Raw genomic sequence first — 26,497 nt, forward strand, 5'->3', positions numbered from 1 at the left:
AAAAAAATTAAATTCAAAGAAAAGATACAATCGTGACCATTAGATTGTCCTAGATTTATTCTGGTCCTTTGCATGTTTATTGTAGTTGTTAGCTAGCAGACTCATTTCATACTCGCATATATATATATATATATATATATATATATATATATATATATATATATATATATATATATATATATATATATATATATATATATATATATATATATATATATATATATATATATATATATATATATATATTTATATAACGGATAATGACAATCTGGACATTCAGTGGCCCAGCGTTTTCCCTAAGCGGCTCTTCCTGGCCTTGGCGGTACTTTGCAATAGGCTTTCACTTGTCTCGTGTCTTAACTCTCGGACCAACTTTCTAGGATGTTAGTTTAACTTAGTTTCGCTAGTCAAGATGTAACTTTTATCTCATACTATGAGAAAAAAGAATAAAAAACAAATAGTCATAAATGACATCGAACATAATATTCAAAACTGGAATATACCTAAGGTACCAATCCATGACGTTTACAATAAGGGATCATTCAAATTTAAGATGGGTTATGCCATCAAGACTGTAGAAGAAAGTTTATCGGTTACACAAAATCAATAAGACTTTCACCTACTGTCAAAGAAAATCATTGAAAAACATAAAAAACATAATTACAAATATTTACATATTGGATTAATCCAAATAGCAGTGAAACCTTTGACCCGATTAGGGTTGAACACCTCTGTGCTTGTATGCCTAAGAGATACAAGACACAATATTTTCACAGACTCGCTACTCGGGATGGTTGAATCCAACCTCTGTAGTGGTCCCATATATTTTAATTGTTTTTCAAATTTTTCTGTTTCTTTGACTAACCCAAATATTTTAGAGATATTAACAATCAATCTAAAAACACATGGTTCTAATATGATACAAGGTTCTCAAAACTTAGCAATAGTTTATAGAATATATTACAAAGTCATGAATACCTTATGTCCAAATATTATGCAAATTGATCAAAAAGATCAAACTATCTTATTTCAAACAAACATAGAAAAATCAAATATGATTGTACCTAAAACCATCAAATGGTCAGATATTAGACTACCACAATCATGGGCATTACAAAATGCCAATCAACCTCAAGAGGTTCCTCAAAATCATATTCCCAATCAAATAATAGAACATCATGATGGTAATATTGAAATTAAATTTAACCAATTACAAGTTCAAGATGATATAAATATAAATAGAAAAAAGAATATTAAAAATAAAATACCAAGTAGAAAATCTTATTCTACAGACCCAAATGTGATAATATTACCACCTCCTACTGTGTCTTCTTCAATACCCAGTTCAGACCTACATTTTCAAGGAATAAGGAGAACATCCGATCATGTAATTATACCTACATATACTCCTGAATCTAGTACTATTAATACTACTGAACCTAGTATAGAAGAATTAAAAGATTTCCAAATATTGACTTTACAAGTAGAGGAATATGATAATAATCAATACACAGATGAATATATAGCAGCATATTTAGCCGCTAAATTGGAAAGAAAAAAGATAAAAATTGATCATACTTATATTAAGCAAGATTTTATGTCTGATGAAAATAGACAAATCAGACAATGGTATTTGACAAATATACAGTTACCATTAAGAGAAAAATTACAGGCCAAATATAATAAGTTTCTTAAAAAGGAAAGAAAATCAGAAGGATATTTTTCATGGTTAATAAATAACTATCAACATCAGCTTCATATCCCTTCTTCTTTTGATGATGAGATTCAAACAATAGAAGAAAAAACCTATATCAGTACGTATGGTACTACAACTGCTAGTATTCACCCTTTTGAGAAAAGCCTAATACTCAAGACAATTATTCCATTAAAAGATGAACCTACAAAATCGCCATCTTTATATGATATAATTGCTACTCCATATAAAATCTTACCCAAAGAACTTGGTAAAAAACAAGAATTGATTCCACATATAGTAGAACAAAATAATTATACCAATCTTTATATGTAATCTTTAGGAAAACAAGCAGAAAGAATAGAAAGACTTGTTACTAAAGAACAACCTTCTACTACAATCATACCAAGATCAGTTTTGTTCAAACCACCTCCAGAATTAAATAAAAATAAATTTCATATAGGAGAAAATAATAAATCCCTTATGGATCAGTTAATATCAAAATTATCCCAACTAGATATTAAAGAAATACCTTCTCCACAAATAGCCGTTCCATCACCTATTGTTAATATACCTGAGTCATCAGATAAAGGCAAAGCAATAGTACAGGAACATGAAACAATGATGCTTCAGGAAGAAGAACCAATGATAGAAGATACAATCCAAAATCAAGAAAAAGCATTTATGGATACTACCCCTATTACTGAAACCATAAATAGAATAGCTTATGGAAAATACTGGAAACCAATAACAGCTTTACCATATCACAAGAGACCTACACCTGTTGATGTACAAATGGAAGAAGATGCCATACAACAGGCAGTGTCATACTCAGGAAGATCAATAGTAAATTGGCAAATAGATGGATTATCAGAATTAAAAATATTGGATGTCATGAGACATATGACTATGTATGCTTCTGCAAATAAAATGGCAGGCAACCCTGATCAAGAGGTTGCAAAAGCAATAGTCAATGGATTTACTTGCTGGTTAAGAGGATGGTGGGATTTCTATGTAGATGATGAAACCAAACAAAGAATCCTCAATAATACTAGACAATGGACCGCCAGAAATGAACAAAACCAAGAAGTAATATACACAGAGAGTGATGCTGTCAATACTCTCATATATACCATTACACTTCATTTTGTAGGCAGTACAGCTTTACTAGCAGCAAGATCGGAAGATCTGCTATCTAATCTACGCTGTCCTACCCTATCTCATTATAAGTGGTATAAAGATGTATTTTTCTCAAGATTATTAATAAGAGAAGACTGTCAGCAAGACCACTGGAAAGAGAAGTTTATAGCTGGTCTACCATATTTATTTGCTGAGAAAGTTAAGGAAAGATTAAGAAAGAAACATACTGGAATTATTGTTTATTCATCATATACACTCGGAGAACTCTCCGCAGAAACATGTGCTGAAGGTTTAGCCTTATGCACAGATATGAAATTAAAAAGACAATTAGATAAACAAAAGATCACTAAGCGAAAAGAGCTCGGTGACTTCTGTGAACAATTTGGTTACTACCTGGATAAGAAAAATATGCCTGACAATTTATATAAGAAAAAGAAGAAATCCAAAAAAGAAAAATATAAATCCAAAAATAAAGATAAAGAGAAAAGATATTATAAAAAATCCAAAAGGAAACTAATTAATAAATTTTCTCCCAATACAAAGAAAAAGAGAAAATTACCTGTATATTATAAGTGTGGTAAAGTAGGGCATTATAAACACCAATGTAAATTAAAAAAGAAAATAGAAGCCTTACAATTAGATGAAACAATAAAATCAAAATTATACAATATAATAAATTATGATTCTTCATCTTCTACTTCTTCTGGATCCTATATAGATCATATACAAGATGATGATTTAATATGGACAGAATCTTCTGACTCTACGAGTTCTTCAGAAATAGAATCCGTAAGCTCAAAAGATAATGATAATTGTAGTTGTCCAACACATAATGTTCACACACTTACACAAGAAGATAATTTCATCTTAGACATTATTAATAAAATAATTGATCCTGAAGAAAAAAGAGCTGTCATTACTCAATTCATTAATATTACAAAAAATAAAGCAAAAACAATTCTTCTCAATAAATCCCCTGATGAATATAATTTTGCCTCAATAATGAAAGAGTTAGTGATCAACACACTTCTCAACATAAGGAACCTACCATTTCAGATCTCAAACAAGAAATCAAAGAAATAAAGACTGAAATAGTTCAACTAAAAAATAGGATTAAAACACTAGAATTGCAACAAATGTCTCCACAAGATTCAGATACAGATGAAATAGAATTTGATGAATTAATAAAAACTAATCCATCATTAGATATCCCTGAATCATCAGGAACCAAGATAATACCTACTCCTTCGGTGAACCTGATAGACAAAATAGTAGTACAAAAATGGTTTGTCTATGTAAAGATTATTGTTGCTCAAGATTATAGCTTTGAAACATCAGCCTTAATAGATTCTGGGGCTGACTTAAATTGTATAAATGAAGGACTTGTACCTTCCAAATATTTTGATAAAACTACTCAGATATTAAATACAGCAGATGGAAGTAGATTATTTATCAAATATAAATTATCTAATGCTTCTGTTTGTAACAACCATCAATGTTTAAATACACCATTCATAATGGTAAAAGGATTAAGTCAAGCAGTAATACTTGGAGTTCCATTCCTCACTTTGTTATATCCTTTAACCATAAATGAAACAGGAATATCGTCAGTCATTCAAAATATTCCAATACATTTTAATTTTATACATAAACCAAAATTGAAAGAACTCAATAGTATCAAAAGTCAATTGAATAACAAAGAAAAATTTCTTTGTACCCTTTAAACAAGAAATAAAATATAAAGCTATTGAAGAACAATTACAAACCTCTTCAATACAACAAAAGATTCAAGCATTACAACAATATATAGAAACTTCTATATGTAGTGAGCATCCCAATGCTTTCTGGGAAAGGAAAAAACATAGCATCAGTCTACCATACGAACAAGGATTTGATGAAAAACAAATGCCTACAAAAGCTAGACCAATACAAATGAATACTATCTTATTAGATATGTGCAGAAAAGAGATCGAGGATCTCCAACAGAAAAAACTAAAAAGACCAAGGATACGAACATTTTCTCATACGAACTGACTGCAAAGCAGCCAAGGATATTCTGCAAAAAGATGTTATAAATTTAGTTTCCAAACAAATATTTGCTCGGTGGCAGGTTATATTATCCGCCTTCGACTTTTCTATCGAACACCTTCCCGGGTCTTCTAATTCCTTACCTGACTTTTTAACTCGTGAATTTTTGCAGGGGGGGCAACACTGACCATACCGACGAACAGCCCTTATCACTTGCCTTGCAACTGTTCGAAGACAATAAGAATATTAATATTTCACCTTTACTTTCACCTATCAATATGGGTTCTAGAGACACTTCTCGTAGAAATAAACAACCCATAACCAGTCAAATAATACCATATGAAGGGGAACAACCGCCTTTGGCAATTCGTTCACCCTCTCAATCTCCTGTGCACCAAATTACCTATCCTGAAGCAACAGCTTCAAAACCCATATATTCTCCTGTACAAAGCAAATCTGCTACTCCATCCAATATACCCAGATCTGCCTACCTTGAAAGAGCCTATCTCATGGATATCACTATCGATGAGAAATATATCAATACTGAGCCCATAAAACTTGCTCCTCTATATTTGATCAACCATCTTAACCCTTCCAATGGGGTTAAAACAAGAGAATACTTTGAAGCAATACTAATGGAAACAGGATCCATTTCTGTAGTCCATTATTTTCAACAAAACACTCGGACTATTGCATATAGTAAAGTCCAGATTAAAAATATACTTCCTTATGAAGAGTGGGGTTGTAATCCCGCCCATGGGAAGAAACTTCAAAATCCAGACTTTTCATATAAGTATTTTAAGTATGCCGAATATATAGAGGCATGGCACAAATTTTTCTATTACCAAAATCCTAACTATACTCATAGTTGATATATTCAATTTAGATTACAAATTTTGAAACGTTTTCCCACCTGGTTCAAAAACTGGTTTTTTGTGTGGGGATCAACTGTCCAAATTTTACCACCTGCCTTCAAAGCAGTGCAAGACAAATTCCAAGCCTATAACCAGAATGATATCACCATAGACCATCATCTCTATTTTATGGCCTTGTACCAAATACCCTGGGTAATGAAATGGGAATATACCATTTCCCCCAATACTACCTCTGATTATACCTTTATACCTAGACTCGAAAAGACCATTTCGGTAAAATGGTGGGATATCTTTAATATGGACCCATCCTCACTTACTCCAAACAGAATTCCTCCACAACCTCTGGAAACACCCCAAAGCCAGAATACAGCCAATACTTCTTTCGATTTTCCCACATACCTAAGAAATATGTTACAAGCAAACCCTAATGCCTCGAAAGAGACATTGGAAAACCAGATGAAAGAAATATTTGCCGAAGCAGGGAGAAAGCCAGTCTCCTCTGATGAAACCGTACAGTCCTCTCCCAATATCAATCAATACCTCAATCTCCCAATAGAAGATCCAGAAGAAACTGATCCAGATGAAGATGAAGATGACCCGGATGAGTTCAGTCAACGACCATAAGAAATCATCACCGACTTCAAGATTCCCTTCAATCATCCCCGACAAACCACTGTATCAAGTTTTTACAAAAATGCTCCACCGACGCCTGTCAATATCTCCATCGACGCTGTCACCCTCATCAATAAACCAAAAGGCATCAGGAACAGTATTCACCGAGACAACACGACAAGCAAAGACTATTCAAGATGCTTTTACTATAGCCACCACAGACAAAAAGACAAAAATACTGTAGCCACTATGGTGCTTTACACTGTAGCCACTGAGCACTGTAGCCACTAAGCAGCCACTGAGCACTGTAGCTACTAAAGCACTGTAGCCACTCTCTTTTGGTCTTATCTTTCTTTTCTTTCTTGTCCTTTTGTGCCGACATCTGCTTTATCTCTTTTGTCCTCTTCCACCGACACTTGCTTCTCCTCTAAGCAAGTTCATCTATAAAAAGGGGACGAACCCCTTTCATTCAGCAGGTCGAACTCTTCCTTCCTCTTCCTCCTCTTCTCAGTCAAGACCTTGAGGTCAAAGACTCTCTCCTTTCTAAAGCTGCTCTCTTAGCCTCTCTTTTCTCGACCAAGGAGCTTCTCTCTAAGATACTCTCTTCTCTCTTAGATATTCTCTTCTCTCTGAGTTCATCTCTTCTCTCTGAGTTCATCTCTTCTCTCTCAGTTCATCTCTTCTCTCTAAGATACTCTTTCAATCCTTCTTCAGTCAGAAAGACCAGATCATCAAATATCAGACCTTGCTTCCAAAATATTCCAGGTTCAATACTATCTCCTTTTCTGAAATATGTGTGACTGCAATTTCCATTCTCTTCCAACATACTGCCCAGAAAACTGGAAACTATTTTCCAGCTATTGTATATGCACCCAGTGAGTCCTTACTTTCTGTTTATCCTTTCACTTCTGAATATTCTGTTTGTTTCTGTCTGAGTCATTTCTCTCTGTTTCCTTTCTGAGTCATTTCATATTTTGCTTAGTATTATTAAGTGTGATTTCTGTAAATATACTCAGTGTGCTTTCAGTGTGATTTATGTAAATGTAATCAGTGTGCTTTCAGTTGGAATAAAGTGTTTTTTATGAATATGTGACTATGCAGTTTAAAATATTATTCAATATAAAAATTAGAGAATTTACTTACGCACAGTGGATAGTAATAGATGTTTCTATAATTCCTTTTGTCTGCATAATATTGTTTGTCTTTAATTATTATAGGATCTTGCAAGAATTACTAAAATATAATAGTATCCTATTTGCTTATTTACTCTGAAATCATTTAAACTTATATGCAAAAATAGTTCAAAAAATACCCAAAGTTAAAGAATTAAGATTATAAGACAGTGTTGTAGATCCTGGCCGAAGTTGGTATGGTATGCCGAACATATAGAGGCATGGCACAAATTTTTCTATTACCAAAATCCTAACTATACTCATAGTTGGTATATTCAATTTAGATTACAAATTTTGGAACGTTTTCCCACCTGGTTCAAAAATTGGTTTTTTGTGTGGGGATCAACTGTCCAAATTTTACCACTTGCCTTCAAAGCAGTGCAAGACAAATTCCAAGCCTATAACCAGAATGATATCACCATAGACCATCATCTCTATTTTATGGCCTTGTACCAAATACCCTGGATAATGAAATGGGAATATACCATTTCCCCCAATTCTACCTTTGATTATACCTTTATACCTAGACTCGGAAAGACCATTTCGGTAAAATGGTGGGACATCTTTAATATGGACCCATCCTCACTTACTCCAAAAAGAATTCCTCCAAAACCTCTGGAAACACCCCAAAGCCAGAATACAGCCAATACTTCTTTCGATTTTCCCACGTACCTAAGAAATATGTTACAAGCAAACCCTAATGCCTCGAAAGAGACATTGGAAAACCAGATGAAAGAAATATTTGCCGAAGCAGGGAGAAAGCCAGTCTCCTCTGATGAAACCGTACAGTCCTCTCCCAATATCAATCAATACCTCAATCTCCCAATAGAAGATCCAGAAGAAACTGATCCAGATGAAGATGAAGATGACCCGGATGAGTTCAGTCAACGACCATAAGAAATCATTACCGACTTCAAGATTCCCTTCAATCATCCCCGACAAACCACTGTATCAATTTTTATCTTTTTTCTTTCCAATTTAGCGGCTAAATATGCTGCTATATATTCATCTGTGTATTGATTATAAGACAGTACTGTAAGATTATAAGACAGTGCTGTAGATCCTGGCCGAAGTTGGTCTCAGAGCCAAACAGCAAGATCATCAAATATCAGACCTTGCTTCCAAAATATTCCAGGTTCAATACTATCTCCTTTTCTAAAATATGTGTGACTGCAATTTCCATTCTCTTCCAACATACTGCCCAGAAAACTGGAAACTATTTTCCAGCTATTGTATATGCGCTCAGTGAGTCCTTACTTTCTGTTTATCCTTTCACTTCTGAATATTCTGTTTGTTTCTGTCTGAGTCATTTCTCTTTGTTTCATTTCTGAGTCATTTCATATTTTCCTTAGTATTATTAAGTGTGATTTCTGTAAATATACTCAGTGTGCTTTCAGTGTGATTTATGTAAATGTAATCAGTGTGCTTTCAGTTGGAATAAAGTGTTTTTTATGAATATGTGACTATGCCGTTTAAAATATTATTCAATATAAAAATTAGAGAATTTACTTACGCACAGTGGATAGTAATAGATGTTTCTATAATTCCCTTTAAGATTATAAGACAGTGCTGTAGATCCTGGCCGAAGTTGGTATCAGAGCCAAACAGCAAGACTGTCACAGTTACAACAGTAGAACTGTTCAAACAGTGAATCTGTGTAAACAGTTAAACTGTCACAACAGTGCATCTGTTCTTTTTTCTAATAGTATGAGATAAAAGTTACATCTTGACTAGCGAAACTAAGTTAAACTAACATCTTAGAAAGTTGGTCCGAGAGTTAAGACAAGAGACAAGTGAAAGCCTATTGCAAAGTACCGCCAAGGCCAGGAAGAGCCGCTTAGGGAAAACGCTGGGCCACTGAATGTCCAGATTGTCATTATCCGCAACCTACGGATGGCTAGTTTAATAAGGAATCTAACTAGTAAACATGCAACTTCATCTCAAACTCTTAGAGTAAAAAATAAAGAACAAATAGTCATAAATGACATCGAACATAATATTCAAAACTGGAATATACCTAAGGTACCAATCCATCACGTTTACAATAAAGGATCATTCAAATTTAAGATGGGTTATGCCATCAAGACTGTAGAAGAAAGTTTATCGGTTACACAAAATCAAGAAGACTTTCACCTACTGTCAAAGAAAATCATGGCTATTTGTAGAGAAGGTATTTCTTTAATATCTAGTTGGGATAATTTTGATATTAACTGATCCATAAGGGATTTATTATTTTCTCCTATATGAAATTTATTTTTATTTAATTCTGGAGGTGGTTTGAACAAAACTGATCTTGGTATGATTGTAGTAGAAGGTTGTTCTTTAGTAACAAGTCTTTCTATTCTTTCTGCTTGTTTTCCTAAAGATTGCATATAAAGATTGGTATAATTATTTTGTTCTACTATATGTGGAATCAATTCTTGTTTCTTACCAAGTTCTTTGGGTAAGATTTTATATGGAGTAGCAATTATATCATATAAAGATGGCGATTTTGTAGGTTCATCTTTTAATGGAATAATTGTCTTGAGTATTAGGCTTTTCTCAAAAGGGTGAATACTAACAGTTGTAGTACCATCCGTACTGATATAGGTTTTTTCTTCTATTGTTTGAATCTCATCATCAAAAGAAGAAGGGATATGAAGCTGATGTTGATAGTTATTTATTAACCATGAAAAATATCCTTCTGATTTTCTTTCCTTTTTAAGAAACTTATTATATTTGGCCTGTAATTTTTCTCTTAATGGTAACTGTATATTTGTCAAATACCATTGTCTGATTTGTCTATTTTCATCAGACATAAAATCTTGCTTAATATAAGTATAATCAATTTTTATCTTTTTTCTTTCCAATTTAGCGGCTAAATATGCTGCTATATATTCATCTGTGTATTGATTATTATCATATTCCTCTACTTGTAAAGTCAATATTTGGAAATCTTTTAATTCTTCTATACTAGGTTCAGTAGTATTAGTAGTACTAGATTCAGGAGTATATGTAGGTATAATTACATGATCGGATGTTCTCCTTATTCCTTGAAAATGTAGGTCTGAACTGGGTATTGAAGAAGACACAGTAGGAGGTGGTAATATTATCACATTTGGGTCTGTAGAATAAGATTTTCTGCTGGGTATTTTATTTTTAATATTCCTTTTTCTATTTATATTTATATCATCTTGAACTTGTAATTGGTTAAATTTAATTTCAATATTACCATCATGATGTTCTATTATTTGATTGGGAATATGATTTTGAGGAACCTCTTGAGGTTGATTGGCATTTTGTAATGCCCATGATTGTGGTAGTCTAATATCTGACCATTTGATAGTTTTAGGTACAATCATATTTGATTTTTCTATGTTTGTTTGAAATAAGATAGTTTGATCTTTTTGATCAATTTGCATAATATTTGGACATAAGGTATTCATGATTTTGTAATATATTCTATAAACTATTGCTAAGTTTTGAGAACCTTGTATCATATTAAAACCATGTGCTTTTAGATTGATTGTTAATATATCTAAAATATTTGGGTCAGTCAAAGAAACAAAAAAATTTGGAAAACAATTAAAATATATGGGACCACTACAGACGCTGGATTCAACCATCCCGAGTAGCGAGTCTGTGAAAATATTGTGTCTTGTATCTCTTAGGCATACAAGCACAGAGGTGTTCAACCCTAATCGGGTCAAAGGTTTCATTGCTATTTGGATTAATCCAATATATAAATATTTGTAATTTTGTTCTTTATGTTTTTCAATGATTTTCTTTGACAGCAGGTGAAAGTCTTCTTGATTTTGTGTAACCGATAAACTTTCTTCTACAGTCTTGATGGCATAACCCATCTTAAATTTGAATGATCCTTTATTGTAAACGTCATGGATTGGTACCTTAGGTATATTCCAGTTTTGAATATTATGTTCGATGTCATTTATGACTATTTGTTCTTTATTTTTTACTCTAAGAGTTTGAGATGAAGTTGCATGCTTACTAGTTAGATTCCTTATTAAACTAGCCATCCGTAGGTTGCGGATAATGACAATCTGGACATTCAGTGGCCCAGCGTTTTCCCTAAGCGGCTCTTCCTGGCCTTGGCGGTACTTTGCAATAGGCTTTCACTTGTCTCTTGTCTTAACTCTCAAACCAACTTTCTAGAATGTTAGTTTAACTTAGTTTCGCTAGTCAAGATGTAAATTTTATCTCATATTATGAGAAAAAAGAACAGATTCACTGTTGTGACAGTTTAACTGTTTACACAGATTCACTGTTTGAACAGTTCTACTGTTGTAACTATGACAGTCTTGCTGTTTGGCTCTGATACGAACTTCGGCCAGGATCTACAGCACTGTCTTATAATCTTAATACTTTAACTTTGGGTATTTTTTGAACTATTTTTGCATATAATTTTAAATGATTTCAGAGTAAATAAGCAAATAGGATACGATTGTATTTTAGTAATTCTTGTAAGATCCTATAATAATTAAAGACAAACAATATTATGCAGACAAAGGGAATTATAGAAACATCTATTACTATCCACTGTGCGTAAGTAAATTATCTAATTTGTATATTGAATAATATTTTAAACTGCATAGTCACATATTCATAAAAAACACTTTATTCCAACTGAAAGCACACTGATTACATTTACATAAATCACACTGAAAGCACACTGAATATATTTACAGAAATCACACTTAATAATACTAAGCAAAATATGAAATGACTCAGAAAGGAAACAGAGAGAAATGACTCAGACAGAAACAAACAGAATATTCAGAAGTGAAAGGATAAACAGAAAGTAAGGACTCACTGGGTGCATATACAATAGCTGGAAAATAGTTTCCAGTTTTCTGGGCAGTATATTGGAAGAGAATGGAAATTGCAGTCACACATATTTCAGAAAAGGAGATAGTATTGAACCTGGAATATTTTGGAAGCAAGGTCTGATATTTGATGATCTGGTCTTTCTGACTGAAGAAGGATTGAAAGAGTATCTTAGAGAGAAGAGATGAACTCAGAGAGAAGAGATGAACTCAGAGAGAAGAGATTATCTAAGAGAGAAGAGAGTATCTTAGAGAGAAGCTCCTTGGTCGAGAAAGGAGAGGCTAAGAGAGCAGCTTTAAAAAGGAGAGAGTCTTTGACCTCAAGGTCTTGACTGAGAAGAGGAGGAAGAGGAAGGAAGAGTTCGACCTGCTGAATGAAAGGGGTTCGTCCCCTTTTTATAGATGAACTTGCTTAGAGAAGAAGCAAGTGTCGGTGGAAGAGGACAAAAGAGATAAAGCAGATGTCGGCACAAAAGGACAAGAAAGAAAAGAAAGATAAGACCAAAAGAGAGTGGCTACAGTGCTTTAGTGGCTACAGTGCTTAGTAGCTACAGTGCTCAGTGGCTACAGTGTAAAGCACCATAGTGGCTACAGTATTTTTGTCTTTTTGTCTGTGGTGGCTATAGTAAAAGCATCTTGAATAGTCTTTGCTTGTCGTGTTGTCTCGGTGAATACTGTTCCTGATGCCTTTTAGTTTATTGATGAGGGTGACAGCGTCGGTGGAGATATTGACAGAAGTCGGTGGAGCATTTTTGTAAAAACTTTATACAGTGGTTTGTCGGGGATGATTGAAGGGAATCTTGAAGTCGGTGATGATTTCTTATGGTCGTTGACTGAACTCATCCGGGTCATCTTCATCTTCATCTAGATCAGTTTCTTCTGGATCTTCTATTGGGAGATTGAGGTATTGATTGATATTGGGAGAGGACTGTACGGTTTCATCAGAGGAGATTGGCTTTCTCCCTTCTTCGGCAAATATTTCTTTCATCTGGTTTTCCAATGTCTCTTTCGAGGCATTAGGGTTTGCTTGTAACATATTTCTTAGGTATGTGGGAAAATAGAAAGAAGTATTGGCTGTATTCTGGCTTTGGGGTGTTTCCAGAGGTTTTGGAGGAATTCTTTTTGGAGTAAGTGAGGATGGGTCCATATTAAAGATATCCCACCATTTTACCGAAATGGTCTTTTCGAGTCTAGGTATAAAGGTATAATCAGAGGTAGTATTGGGGGAAATGGTATATTCCCATTTCATTATCCAGGGTATTTGGTACAAGGCCATAAAATAGAGATGATGGTCTATGGTGATATCATTCTGGTTATAGGCTTGGAATTTGTCTTGCACTGCTTTGAAGGCAGGTGGTAAAATTTGGACAGTTGATCCCCACACAAAAAACCAGTTTTTGAACCAGGTGGGAAAACGTTTCAAAATTTGTAATCTAAATTGAATATACCAACTATGAGTATAGTTAGGATTTTGGTAATAGAAAAATTTGTGCCATGCCTCTATATATTCGGCATACTTAAAATACTTATATGAAAAGTCTGGATTTTGAAGTTTCTTCCCATGGGCGGGATTACAACCCCACTCTTCATAAGGAAGTATATTTTTAATCTGGACTTTACTATATGCAATAGCCCAAGTGTTTTGTTGAAAATAATGGACTACAGAAATGGATCCTGTTTCCATTAGTATTGCTTCAAAGTATTCTCTTGTTTTAACCCCAATGGAAGGGTTAAGATGGTTGATCAAATATAGAGGAGCAAGTTTTATGGGCTCAGTATTGATATAATTCTCATCGATAGTGATATCCATGAGATAGGCTCTTTCAAGGTAGGCAGATCTGGGTATATTGGATGGAGTAGCAGATTTGCTTTGTACAGGAGAATATATGGGTTTTGAAGCTGTTGCTTCAGGATAGGTAATTTGGTGCACAAGAGATTGAGAGGGTGAACGAATTGCCAAAGGCGGTTGTTCCCCTTCATATGGTATTATTTGACTGGTTATGGGTTGTTTATTTCTACGAGAAGTGTCTCTAGAACCCATATTGATAGGTGAAAGTAAAGGTGAAATATTAATATTCTTATTGTCTTCGAACAGTTGCAAGGCAAGTGATAAGGGCTGTTCGTCGGTATGGTCAGTGTTGCCCCCCCTGCAAAAATTCACGAGTTAAAAAGTCAGGTAAGGAATTAGAAGACCCGGGAAGGTGTTCGATAGAAAAGTCGAAGGCGGATAATATAGCCTGCCACCGAGCAAATATTTGTTTGGAAACTAAATTTTTAACATCTTTTTGCAGAATATCCTTGGCTGCTTTGCAGTCAGTTCGTATGAGAAAATGTTGGTTTAAAATATCACTTTGGAATTTTGAAACACAATGAACGATTGCTAAGAGTTCTTTTTTAACCATGGAATAATTTAATTGAGTAGTATTCCAAGCTTTAGAAGTATATCGAAGTAATTGTTCTTGAGAATCAATTTTTTGTTTAAGAATACCACCGAGGCCTTTGTCAGAAGCATCACATTCTATAATTTTAAAAGCAGTTGGATGAGGTAAGGAGAGACAGTCTAATGTCTTTACCTTGCTTTTAATTACCTGAACGGCCTTGGTATGGATATTGGTCCATGGTGGAGGATTCTTTTTGAGTATATCATATAAAGGTTTAGAATCTAAAGCAAGGTTAGGATAGAAATTACTAACATAATTTAAACAACCTAGGAACCGTTGGAGTTCCTTTTTATCAAGTATTTGATCACTAAATTTATCAGTGAATTGTATTGATCTGTCTATGGGAATAATAGTTCCATGATGAATCATATGTCCTAGAAATCTTATATTGGTTTTGAATAATGTTATCTTTTTGGCTGAGACAACCAATCCAGCATTCCTAACTGCATGAATAAATGTATTAATGTGTTTGATATGTTGATCTATTGATTCCGAGAATATTAACACATCATCAATATATACTATCATAAAATGATGGTAAGCATTAAAGACTTCATTCATTATTTTCTGGAATTCTGATGGAGCATTTTTCAAACCAAAAGGCATAACATTCCATTCGTATTGTCCAAATGGAACATTAAATGCAGTTTTATATTTATCTTGTTCTTGGATCTGTATTTGCCAATATCCAGATTTCATATCAAATTTAGAAAAGATGCATGCTTGAGCAACTCTATCTAACAAGTCTTTTTTATTGGGAATAGGATATCTAATCCATTTTAAGACTTTATTCAAAGGTTTATAATTAATAACAAGTCTAGGAACTCCTCGTTCCTTTTCAGCATTTTTATTGACATAAAAGGCTGCACAGCTCCAAGGTGAGGAGCTTGGTCTTATTAGTTTTTTCTGTTGGAGATCCTCAATCTCTTTTCTGCACATATCTAATAAGATAGTATTCATTTGTATTGGTCTAGCTTTTGTAGGTATTTGTTTTTCATCAAATCTTTGTTCGTATGGTAGACTGATGCTATGTTTTTTCCTTTCCCAGAAAGCATTGGGATGCTCACTACATATAGAAGTTTCTATATATTGTTGTAATGCTTGAATCTTTTGTTGTATTGAAGAGGTTTGTAATTGTTCTTCAATAGCTTTATATTTTATTTCTTGTTTAAGGGTACAAAGAAATTTTTCTTTGTTATTCAATTGACTTTTGACATTATTGAGTTCTTTCAATTTTGGTTTATGTATAAAATTAAAATGTATTGGAATATTTTGAATGACTGACGATATTCCTGTTTCATTTATGAGTGAGGAATGGAACTCCAAGTATTACTGCTTGGCTTAATCCTTTTACCATTATGAATGGTGTATTTAAACATTGATGGTTGTTACAAACAGAAGCATTAGATAATTTATATTTGATAAATAATCTACTTCCATCTGTTGTATTTAATATCTGAGTAGTTTTATCAAAATATTTGGAAGGTACAAGTCCTTCATTTATACAATTTAAGTCAGCCCAGAATCTATTAAGGCTGATGTTTCAAAGCTATAATCTTGAGCAAAAATAATCTTTACATAGACAAACCATTTTTGTACTACTATTTTGTCTATCAGGTTCACCGAAGGAGTAGGTATTATATTGGTTCCTGATGATTCAGGGATATCTAATGATGGATTAGTTTTTATTAATTCATCAAATTCTATTTCATCTGTATCTAAATCTTGTGGAGACATTTGTTGCAATTCTAGTGTTTTAATCCTATTTTTTAGTTGAACTATTTCAGTCTTTATTTCTTTGATTTCTTGTTTGAGATCTGAAATGGTAGGTTCCTTATGTTGAGAAGTGTGTTGATCACTAACTCTTTTCATTATTGAGGCAAAATTATATTCATCAGGGGATTTATTGAGAGGGATTGTTTTTGCTTTATTTTTTGTAATATTAATGAATTGAGTAATGACAGCTCTTTTTTCTTCAGGATCAATTATTTTATCAATAATGTCTAAGATGAAATTATCTTCTTGTGTAAGTGTGTGAACATTATGTGTTGGACAACTGCAATTATCATTATCTTTTGAGCTTACGGATTCTATTTCTGAAGAACTCGTAGAGTCAGAAGATTCTGTCCATATTAAATCATCATCTTGTATATGATCTATATAGGATCTAGAAGAAGTAGAAGATGAAGAATCATAATTTATTATATTGTATAATTTTGATTTTATTGTTTCATCTAATTGTAAGGCTTCTATTTTCTTTTTTAATTTACATTGGTGTTTATAATGCCCTACTTTACCACACTTATAACATACTGGTAATTTTCTCTTTTTCTTTGTATTGGGAAAAAATTTATTAATTAGTTTCCTTTTGGATTTTTTATAATATCTTTTCTCTTTATCTTTATTTTTGGATTTATATTTTTCTTTTTTGGATTTCTTCTTTTTCTTATATAAATTATTAGGCATATTTTTCTTATCCAGGTAGTAACAAAATTGTTCACAGAAGTCACCAAGCTCTTTTCGCTTAGTGATATTTTGTTTATCTAATTGTCTTTTTAATTTCATATCTGTGCATAAGGCTAAACCTTCAGCACATATTTCTGCGGAGAGTTCTCCGAGTGTATATGATGAATAAACAATAATTCCATTATGTTTCTTTCTTAATCTTTCCTTAACTTTCTCAGCAAATAAATATGGTAGACCAGCTATAAACTTCTCTTTCTAGTGGTCTAGCTGACAGTCTTCTCTTATTAATAATCTTGAGAAAAATACATCTTTATACCACTTATAATGAGATAGGGTAGGACAACGTAGATTAGATAGCAGATCTTCCGATCTTGCTGCCAGTAAAGCTGTACTGCCTACAAAATGAAGTGTAATGGTATATATGAGAGTATTGACAGCATCACTCTCTGTGTATATTACTTCTTGGTTTTGTTCATTTCTAGAGGTTCATTGTCTAGTATTATTGAGGATTCTTTGTTTGGTTTCATCATCTACATAGAAATCCCACCATCCTCTTAACCAGCCAGTAAATCCATTGACTATTGCTTTTGCAACCTCTTGATCAGGGTTGCCTGCCATTTATTTGCAGAAGCATACATAGTCATATGTCTCATGACATCCAATATTTTTAATTCTGATAATCCATCTATTTGCCAATTTACTATTGATCTTCCTGAGTATGACACTGCCTGTTGTATGGCATCTTTTTCCATTTGTACATCAACAGGTGTAGGTCTTGTGATATGGTAAAGCTGTTATTGGTTTCCAGTATTTTCCATAAGCTATTCTATTTATGGTTTCAGTAATAGGGGTAGTATCCATAAATGCTTTTTCTTGATTTTAGATTGTATCTTCTATCATTAGTTCTTCTTCCTGAAGCATCATTGTTTCATGTTCCTGTATTATTGCTTTGCCTTTATCTGTTGACTCAGGTATATTAACAATAGGTGATGGAACGGCTATTTGTGGAGAAGGTATTTCTTTAATATCTAGTTGGGATAATTTTGATATTAACTGATCCATGAGGGATTTATTATTTTCTCCTATATGAAATTTATTTTTATTTAATTCTGGAGGTGGTTTGAACAAAACTGATCTTGGTATGATTGTAGTAGAAGGTTGTTCTTTAGTAACAAGTCTTTCTATTCTTTCTGCTTGTTTTCCTAAAATTGCATATAAAGATTGGTATAATTATTTTGTTCTACTATATGTGGAATCAATTCTCCTTTCTTACCAAGTTCTTTGGGTAAGATTTTATGTGGAGTAGCAATTATATCATATAAAGATGGCGATTTTGTAGGTTCATCTTTTAATGGAATAATTGTCTTGAGTATTAGGCTTTTCTCAGGAGGGTGAATACTAGCAGTTGTAGTACCATCCGTACTGATATAGGTTTTTTCTTCTATTGTTTGAATCTCATCATCAAAAGAAGAAGGGATATGAAACTGATGTTGATAGTTATTTATTAACCATGAAAAATATCCTTCTGATTTTCTTTCTTTTTTAAGAAACTTATTATATTTGGCCTGTAATTTTTTTCTTAATGGTAACTGTATATTTGTCAAATACCATTGTCTGATTTGTCTATTTCATCAGACATAAAATCTTGCTTAATATAAGTATGATCAATTTTTATCTTTTTTCTTTCCAATTTAGTGGCTAAATATGCTGCTATATATTCATCTGTGTATTGATTATTATCATATTCCTCTACTTGTAAAGTCAATATTTGGAAATCTTTTAATTCTTCTATACTAGGTTCAGTAGTATTAGTAGTACTAGATTCAGGAGTATATGTAGGTATAATTACATGATCGGATGTTCTCCTTATTCATTGAAAATGTAGGTCTGAACTGGGTATTGAAGAAGACACAGTAGGAGGTGGTAATATTATTACATTTGGGTCTGTAGAATAAGATTTTCTACTTAGTATTTTATTTTTAATATTCCTTTTTTTATTTATATTAATATCATCTTGAACTTGTAATTGGTTAAATTTAATTTCAATATTACCATCATGATGTTCTATTATTTGATTGGGAATATGATTTTGAGGAACCTCTTGAGGTTGATTGGCATTTTGTAATGCCCATGATTGTGGTAGTCTAATATCTGACCATTTGATAGTTTTAGGTACAATCATATTTGATTTTTCTATGTTTGTTTGAAATAAGATAGTATATATATATATATCTATATCTATATATATATATATATATATATATATATATATATATATATATATATATATGGGAAAAGATCATGTTAGCCCATGGGCTGATAGCTAAAGTGTTAACTAATGGCCCAGATTGAGTCTGGGCCGATCTGACAGTCACATTTTATTTCGTGTTTGAATTTTCATGTTTTTTTACAAATCCAAATCACTTGGAATTTGGAGTGTCTATTCTTGAAAAACAGAAGAATCTAACAAAAATATAAAACAGATAATTCGTAAAATATATCAAAATACCTCTAAAATGTCTCGAGGGTATTTTGGTCAATTTATTTTGAATGTGGGTCGATCTGACGGTCATGATGTTATTTCGTATTTAAATTTTCATTTTTTTTCTTCAAATCCAAATCACTTCAATATTTAGGTTCATTTTTCTCATCAAGGTGCACCTATTAAAAATATAAAAAAAATAATTTACAAAATATAAATCGACCAAAATATCCCCGAAACGTTTCGGGGTTATTTTGATCAATTTATATTTTTTGAATTATTTTTTAGTATTTTTAATAGATTCTACTATATTTTAATAATAGATACTAAAAAATTTAAGTGAGTTGGATTTGTATAATAAAAAAAGAAAATTGAAATGCAAAATGAGGTCGTGACTACTAAATTGGGCTTAGATTGAATCTGGGTCGTTGGCTGATACTGTAGTTGTTCGCTCATGGGTTGACATGATCTTTTCCCTATATTATATAGGGTGCGGTTTGTATAGAGCCTAGGCTCTAAACAATCAAATTAGAACCTACCTTCAAATAGTGTTGAGAAATGTGGTTTCGATACTGGTAATTTTTGTGATAGCTTTAAAATATATTTTAATTTTTATTTATAAAGTTTAAAGCTTAAAAAATAATGTAGATCGATAGATCTATGAAAACTTGAAAATCTTGAATATTGACGGTCAAAACATGCGTTACAAAATACACTATTTTCAAAACTTGAAATCTTTTTTTTTCTCATGTCTATGCATCTTGATGTGGAAATGATCAATTTGAGAATATTTGGGCATCAAAACAACCTCTTATACTGAAATTTTTAATGTAGGCTCAAATTTGATTGTTTAGAGCCTTAGCTCTATATAAACTTTTTTCATATATATATATATATATATATAAGGTAGTGATCTCATGTAACGGTTGTATCATAGTATAATGCAACAATCTTCAAAAACCATATTATGGCCATTTGTTTGATTCAAATTTTAAAATATACACTCTTTTCATTCTAATGAACAATCACAAAAAAGAAAATTTTGAAAACACAACTTAGAAAATATTGTTTTAGCCTAATTAACATAAGTCGTCCATTTTGATAAGATGCTTATATCTAGGCCTTAGAAGGATTTTTTCTTTTTAAATTTTTTTAGATAGTTTTATTATCATTAGATGAATAGTGTTAAAGAAGAAAAAAAATGATTTTGAGTTTTTCAAGATTCGTTGTAGGAGGACTCATTTTGACCATATCTAGGGTTCAAATCAAATTCCTTTTTTTTGGGATTCATTATTGAGATGAAGAAAGTGTGTATGTAAAATCTTGGATCTTACAAATACCACAAACATGGTTTTTAAGAAGTGTGGTTGCATTATACTATGATACAAATGCAGCATGAAATCAATGCCTATGCCTATGTATATATATATATATATATATATATATATATATATATATATATATATATATATATATATATATATATATATATATATATATATATACTACAAAACGCCTATAGGTGAAAATGAACAGCGATTTCGCCTAGCTTCATCACCGTCCAAAGTTCGTCGCATGGTCACGATTGTCCTGTAGTGTTTCATTTTTCATTTTTTTTCTACAAATCTAAATGACTTGAAATTTGGAGCATGTATTCATAAAAAAAAGCATAATCTATGAAAACTATTTAAAAAATATTTTACATGAAAACAATTGACTAAAATACCCCGGAAAGGTTTCAGGGGTATTTTGGTCAATTTTGTTTTCACAAATTATTTTTTTTATATTTTTATTAGGTGTGCCTCACTAAGATGTACACACGCCCCAAATTTCAGATCATTCTGATTTGTAGAAAAAAAATGAAAAATGAAACACTACGGGACAATCATGACCGTAAGATGAACTTTGGATAGTGATGAGGATAAGCGAAATCACTGTTCATTTTTGCCTATAGGCGTTGGGAAGACTTTTCCATATATATATATATATATATATATATATATATATATATATATTAGCGGAGCAAGATATACACAGATAATAAACAGTCAGAAATAGGTAACTTAAAGCAAGAGCATATAACAGAATAATGACATAAGACGTATTTAATTAAGTCAAATGAACTTACATGGTAAGATGCACAGCTACGTGATACACCACAGGATATACAAGCATTCTTTTACACTCAAAGCACACTCAAAGCACAAAGCATACTCTAACAGACGATGCCTCTTATGGAAGAGGCTTCCCCTATTTATAGACGAAAGGCCAGACTTCAAAGTAAGATTTTGGAATCTATTGAATTATTGCACGGACGCACCGACACTATAGTAGAAAGGTGAATTATTGTACGGACACACCGACACTACGGTAGAAAGGTATTTATGTTGGTCGTTAGCTACAGTGAAAGGTGAGTCGTAATATTCTTGCTGTTGGCCACCTGTTATAGTCAAGATGAGTATCAACCAACTGTTATGGGACACGTGTCTTGGGTAATTGTGAGTCGCACCATTCCCTTCCGTAATTCCTTCACAGTCGTCTCCATTCAGAGGACTATAATCCACTTCTTCATCTTCAACTTTGGTTGATGTAGACATTTGGTCATCTTTATGATCTTCTTCCAGGGCTAGTAACAACTTCTTTTTAAGCTCTGCTTTAATTAATTTAGGATTTTGTTGTTGCATAATTGTAACGTATTCAGTTATCCCCATTTTAGGATTATCTTGTGACTGAGAAGTAGGCATTATTTTCAAAAACATATTCTCAGGTTCTAAGGACTCATTTTTATAATTATCCCACCATTTTACAGCTATTTGCTTGTGAAGTTCTGGGGTATAATCCCATCTATCCATGTTATCTCCGGTAATTTTGTATGTCCATTTAAGGATCCAAGGGACTTGGTATAAAGTCATAAAATAAAGATGTTAGTTTCTTTGTAAACAATGTTTGTTGTATTCAGAGAATTTTCTTTGGAATATTTTTATTTTTTCAGGAAGGATTTGTTCACATGATCCCCATAGGAGAAACCAGTTTTTAAACCAGTTAGGGAATTTTATAAAGTCAGTTAATTTGAACTGAACGTACCAACTATACTAGGGTCTCATGTTCTGATAGGCGAACACTTCATCCCATGCTTTAATATACTCAAAGTAATGGCTTGTCTTAATTTTAAGCCCTTTGGTATTTAATGTCCTTGGTTTTAACAGATCCAGACCCCAGTCTCTATAGGAAATGATCTTATGTATCTGGAATTTCGAGTATGCAATTTGGTTGTCATTGTTTCTATAATGGTGAACTATTGTCGCTGATCCTGTTTCCATAAGGATAGTTTCATAAAATTCTCGGCACTTTTCTCATTTATTTGGCTGCATATGGTTTTTCAAGTATATCGATGTTATTTCAGTGGGATCTTTTGTTTTATGATCATCTTCGATCACCATAAGAGGTATAAATGATGTTTCAATAAAAGGGGTCCGATTACAACTTAGACTTGGGCTATAAGCCCTTAAGAAGTTTGGCTAGTGATATATATCAATATCTTTGCTCTGCTTTTCTATTAAAGCATTGGACGATTTGGATGTTGTAGTCAGACTCTTATTTGGATTTAGAACTACATCCATTGGGCTTTTTTGCTTCTGGTTCATTGGGCCTTTTTTATTCTGGTTCTGGCGTCTTCTGTCCTCCCTGCAAAAATTCTCAAGTCAAAAAGTCAGGAAGGAAATTAAAGTCTCTGTTGATATGGTGGAAAGTAAATTCGAAAGCTGAAAAGATTCCTTGCCATCGAGCAAAACTTTTTCTTGAAATGAGATTTTTTACATCTTTTTCAAGAATATCTTTTGTTGCTTTACAATCAATTCGTATAATAAAATTTTGGTTAAGCAGATCACTTTGGAAGTTGGTTACACAATGAACTAAAGAAAGAATTTCTTTTTTAACTGTAGGCTAATTTTGATGTGCTGGGTTCCAAGTTTTGGAAGTAAACCTGACTAATTGTTCTTTCTGATGATTCTTTGTTCAAGAATACCTCCCAATCCTTGTTCTGAAGCATCAGTTTCAATAATTTTAAAGGTATTAGGATTAGAAAGTGCTAAACAAGGTAATTCTTTAGCTTTGATTTTAATTTTTTTAACGACTTTTGTATGAACATCAGTCCAATCTGGAGGGTTCTTTTTAAGCCATTGGAACAAAGGTTTTGCATATAGGGCAAAGTCTTTATAAAAATCAGAAATATAATTTAAACATTCAAGGAATCTTTGAAGCTCTCTCTTATCTTTTATGATCTCAAGAAACTTATCTGCAATCAATAAGGACAATTCTTCCCTGGTAGAAGTTGTGGCCAATAAATCTTATTTTGTTTTGGAAAAGGTTAAGCTTTTTTGCTAATACTACTAAGCCAACATTTTAATAGCTTTACGGAAATCCTTTAAATGCTTCCAATGTTTTTCAATAGACTCGGAGAAGACAAGCGCATCATCAATATAGACTATCATAAACTTAGTGAAAAGATTAAATATTTCATTAATAATGTTTTTAATTTGGATGGTGCATTTTTTAAACCAAAGGGCATAACATTTCATTCATAGTGCCCAAAAGGGGCATGAAAAGCTGTTTTATACCTATTTTTTTCAGCTATCTAGATTTGCCAATATCTAAACTTTAGATCAAATTTTGAGAAGATACTTGCATTGACAAGCCTATCAAGAAGGTCTCGTTTGTTTGGGATTGGATATCTTATCCATCTTAATGCTTTATTCAAAGGTTTATAATTTATGAATAATCGAGGAGCTTATCTTTCAATTTCAGAGGCCTTTCCAACATAAGAAGTTGAACAACTCCCTGGTGAGGAGCTTTTTCGAATCAGTTTTTTAATAAGTAAATCCTGAATCTCCTTTTTACAGATTTCTAAAAGCCTACTATTCATTTAAATAGGCCTTGCTTTGGTTTGATTTTTTTGCTCATTAAAATCTTGTTCACAAGGGAGTTCTGTAATGTATTGTTTTCTATCTCAAAAGGCATTAGAAATATCGACACAAATTTCTTTTTCAAGGGTTGTTTTAAACTTACTAATTTCATGCTGGATTTTTGAAGATAGTAGTTTTTCTTCAATTGTTTTATATTTGATTTCTTCTTTTAAAGAGAACATGAATTTTTCTTTAGTAGAGATTTTTATATTATTCATCTCATGTATTCTAGGTTTATCAATGAAGTCAAATTTTACTTCATGTCCTTCAATATTGGCAGCAATCCCTGTGTCATCAATTTTTATAGGGTATAGCATATTTAAAAAGGTGTTTCAAGAATAATTGGTTGACTTAATCCTTTAACCATAATGAAAGGAAAGGTAAAGCAGGCCTCATTGTTACAAACAACATCAGAAAGTTTGTAATTAAGTAGCATTTTGCTACCATCGGCGGTATTCCAAACTTCGATAGTTTTGCTGAAATATTTAGTAGGCACCAAACCTTCATTACTACAATTCAGATCGGTCCCAGAATCAATCAGAGCAGTAGTTTGAAAACTGTACTCCTTTTGTACTACTATTTTTACTATAATGAACCATCGTTGGGTTATTATCTTATCCAGAAGGTTTATGTGTTCAAAACTCTGGATCTTGGTTTTTTCTATCATGTTACACTCTTCATCACTTTCCTCGTTATCTAAAACTTTTGGGAGTGTATCTTCAACTTCAGGTGGTTGAGGATCATGGTGATAATCGTTTATCAATTATTAAATTCGATTTCATTGTTAAAATATTTTTCTCTATCAGAAGTAATAGTAGCTAATTCTAAGATTTGAACCCTAGTTTTTAAGGTTATCAGTTCCTTTTGAACTTCATTAATTTCATGTTTTAACTTAGGGATAGAAGGTTCCTTATCAGTCTGGTTTCTGTTTTGAACTCTTTTAAGAATATCTTGAAAACTATACTCCTCTTTTGTTGGAATGAAGGAGGGTTTTGGAGTGGTAGGCCTAGAAGGATTTGTGGCCATTTTGTTATATTGCACTAAGGCTTCTTTTTTAGCCTCAGGGTCACTAATTTTATCAATTAGATCGATAATCAAACTTTCTTCTTTTGTAAGAGTATTTAAGCTTAAACAATTCATATCTATGATGGCTTTGTAAAAGTTACAATGACATGAGTTATTAATTTCATTATCATCCTTTGAATCAGAATCAGAACTTAAAATAATAAATTCTTCATCGTTAATTTCTCCAATTAGTATTTCTTCTTCTAAGTTACTAGAAATATCAGAATTATCTTCTCTTATTAGGAGGATATCAAATTTTTTTTTTTTAATATCATTATCTATTTCAAGTGCATTTATCTTTTTCTTAACTCTACATTTATTTTTGTAATGTCCTGCCTTCCAACAATTATAACAGACAGGTAGTTTCTTTTGCCCTTTGTTTTTGAAGGGGCGATTCATGAAAGGACGATCTTGGATGAGCCTTTTAGGAACTTTACTTTTGCTTTTCATGGATGGATTAAATCTAAAATTATGAGAATGTTTAATTTTATCTTTTGAAAAGGGTTTTGAAGATGGTAAAGTGTTATAACCAAATTGTTCACAAAAATCCCCTAACTCCTTCTTATAAGTCATTCGTTGCTTTTCTATACATAGGGCTAGACCTTCAGCATATATTTCAGCAGATAATTCTCCTAAGGTATATTGAGAAAAGGGGATGAGCCAATTATGCTTATTCTTAAGCATTGTTTTAACTTTTTCAGAAAAGTGGTTGGGAAGTCCAGAAATAAATTTTTCTTTC

The 26,497-nt window shown here is 32.4% G+C and overlaps 1 protein-coding gene across 4 annotated transcripts in view; it reads left to right on the top strand.

Annotated features, from left to right (window-relative positions):
* Positions 1 to 19,428, top strand: part of LOC18421742 (Zn-dependent exopeptidases superfamily protein) — an 83,175-nt gene extending 63,747 nt beyond the window's left edge. For 2 of the 4 annotated variants that reach the window (XM_088863952.1, XM_088863953.1), the window contains exons 11-12: positions 18,222 to 18,263; positions 19,136 to 19,428. In XM_088863952.1, coding sequence (XP_088720078.1) covers positions 18,222 to 18,230 — 9 coding nt within the window. In that variant the 3' untranslated portion in view covers positions 18,231 to 18,263; positions 19,136 to 19,428. Of the gene's footprint in view, positions 1 to 18,221; positions 18,497 to 19,135 lie in introns of those variants that run through there. The other 2 variants (XM_088863951.1, XM_088863954.1) reach the window with 1 other exon arrangement.
* Positions 19,429 to 26,497: the final 7,069 nt, after the last annotated feature.

Source organism: Amborella trichopoda, chromosome 4 (assembly GCF_054954075.1).
Source record: "Amborella trichopoda isolate Santa Cruz 75 chromosome 4, AtrichopodaSantaCruz75HAP2 v2.0, whole genome shotgun sequence".
Lineage (NCBI taxonomy): Eukaryota > Viridiplantae > Streptophyta > Magnoliopsida > Amborellales > Amborellaceae > Amborella > Amborella trichopoda.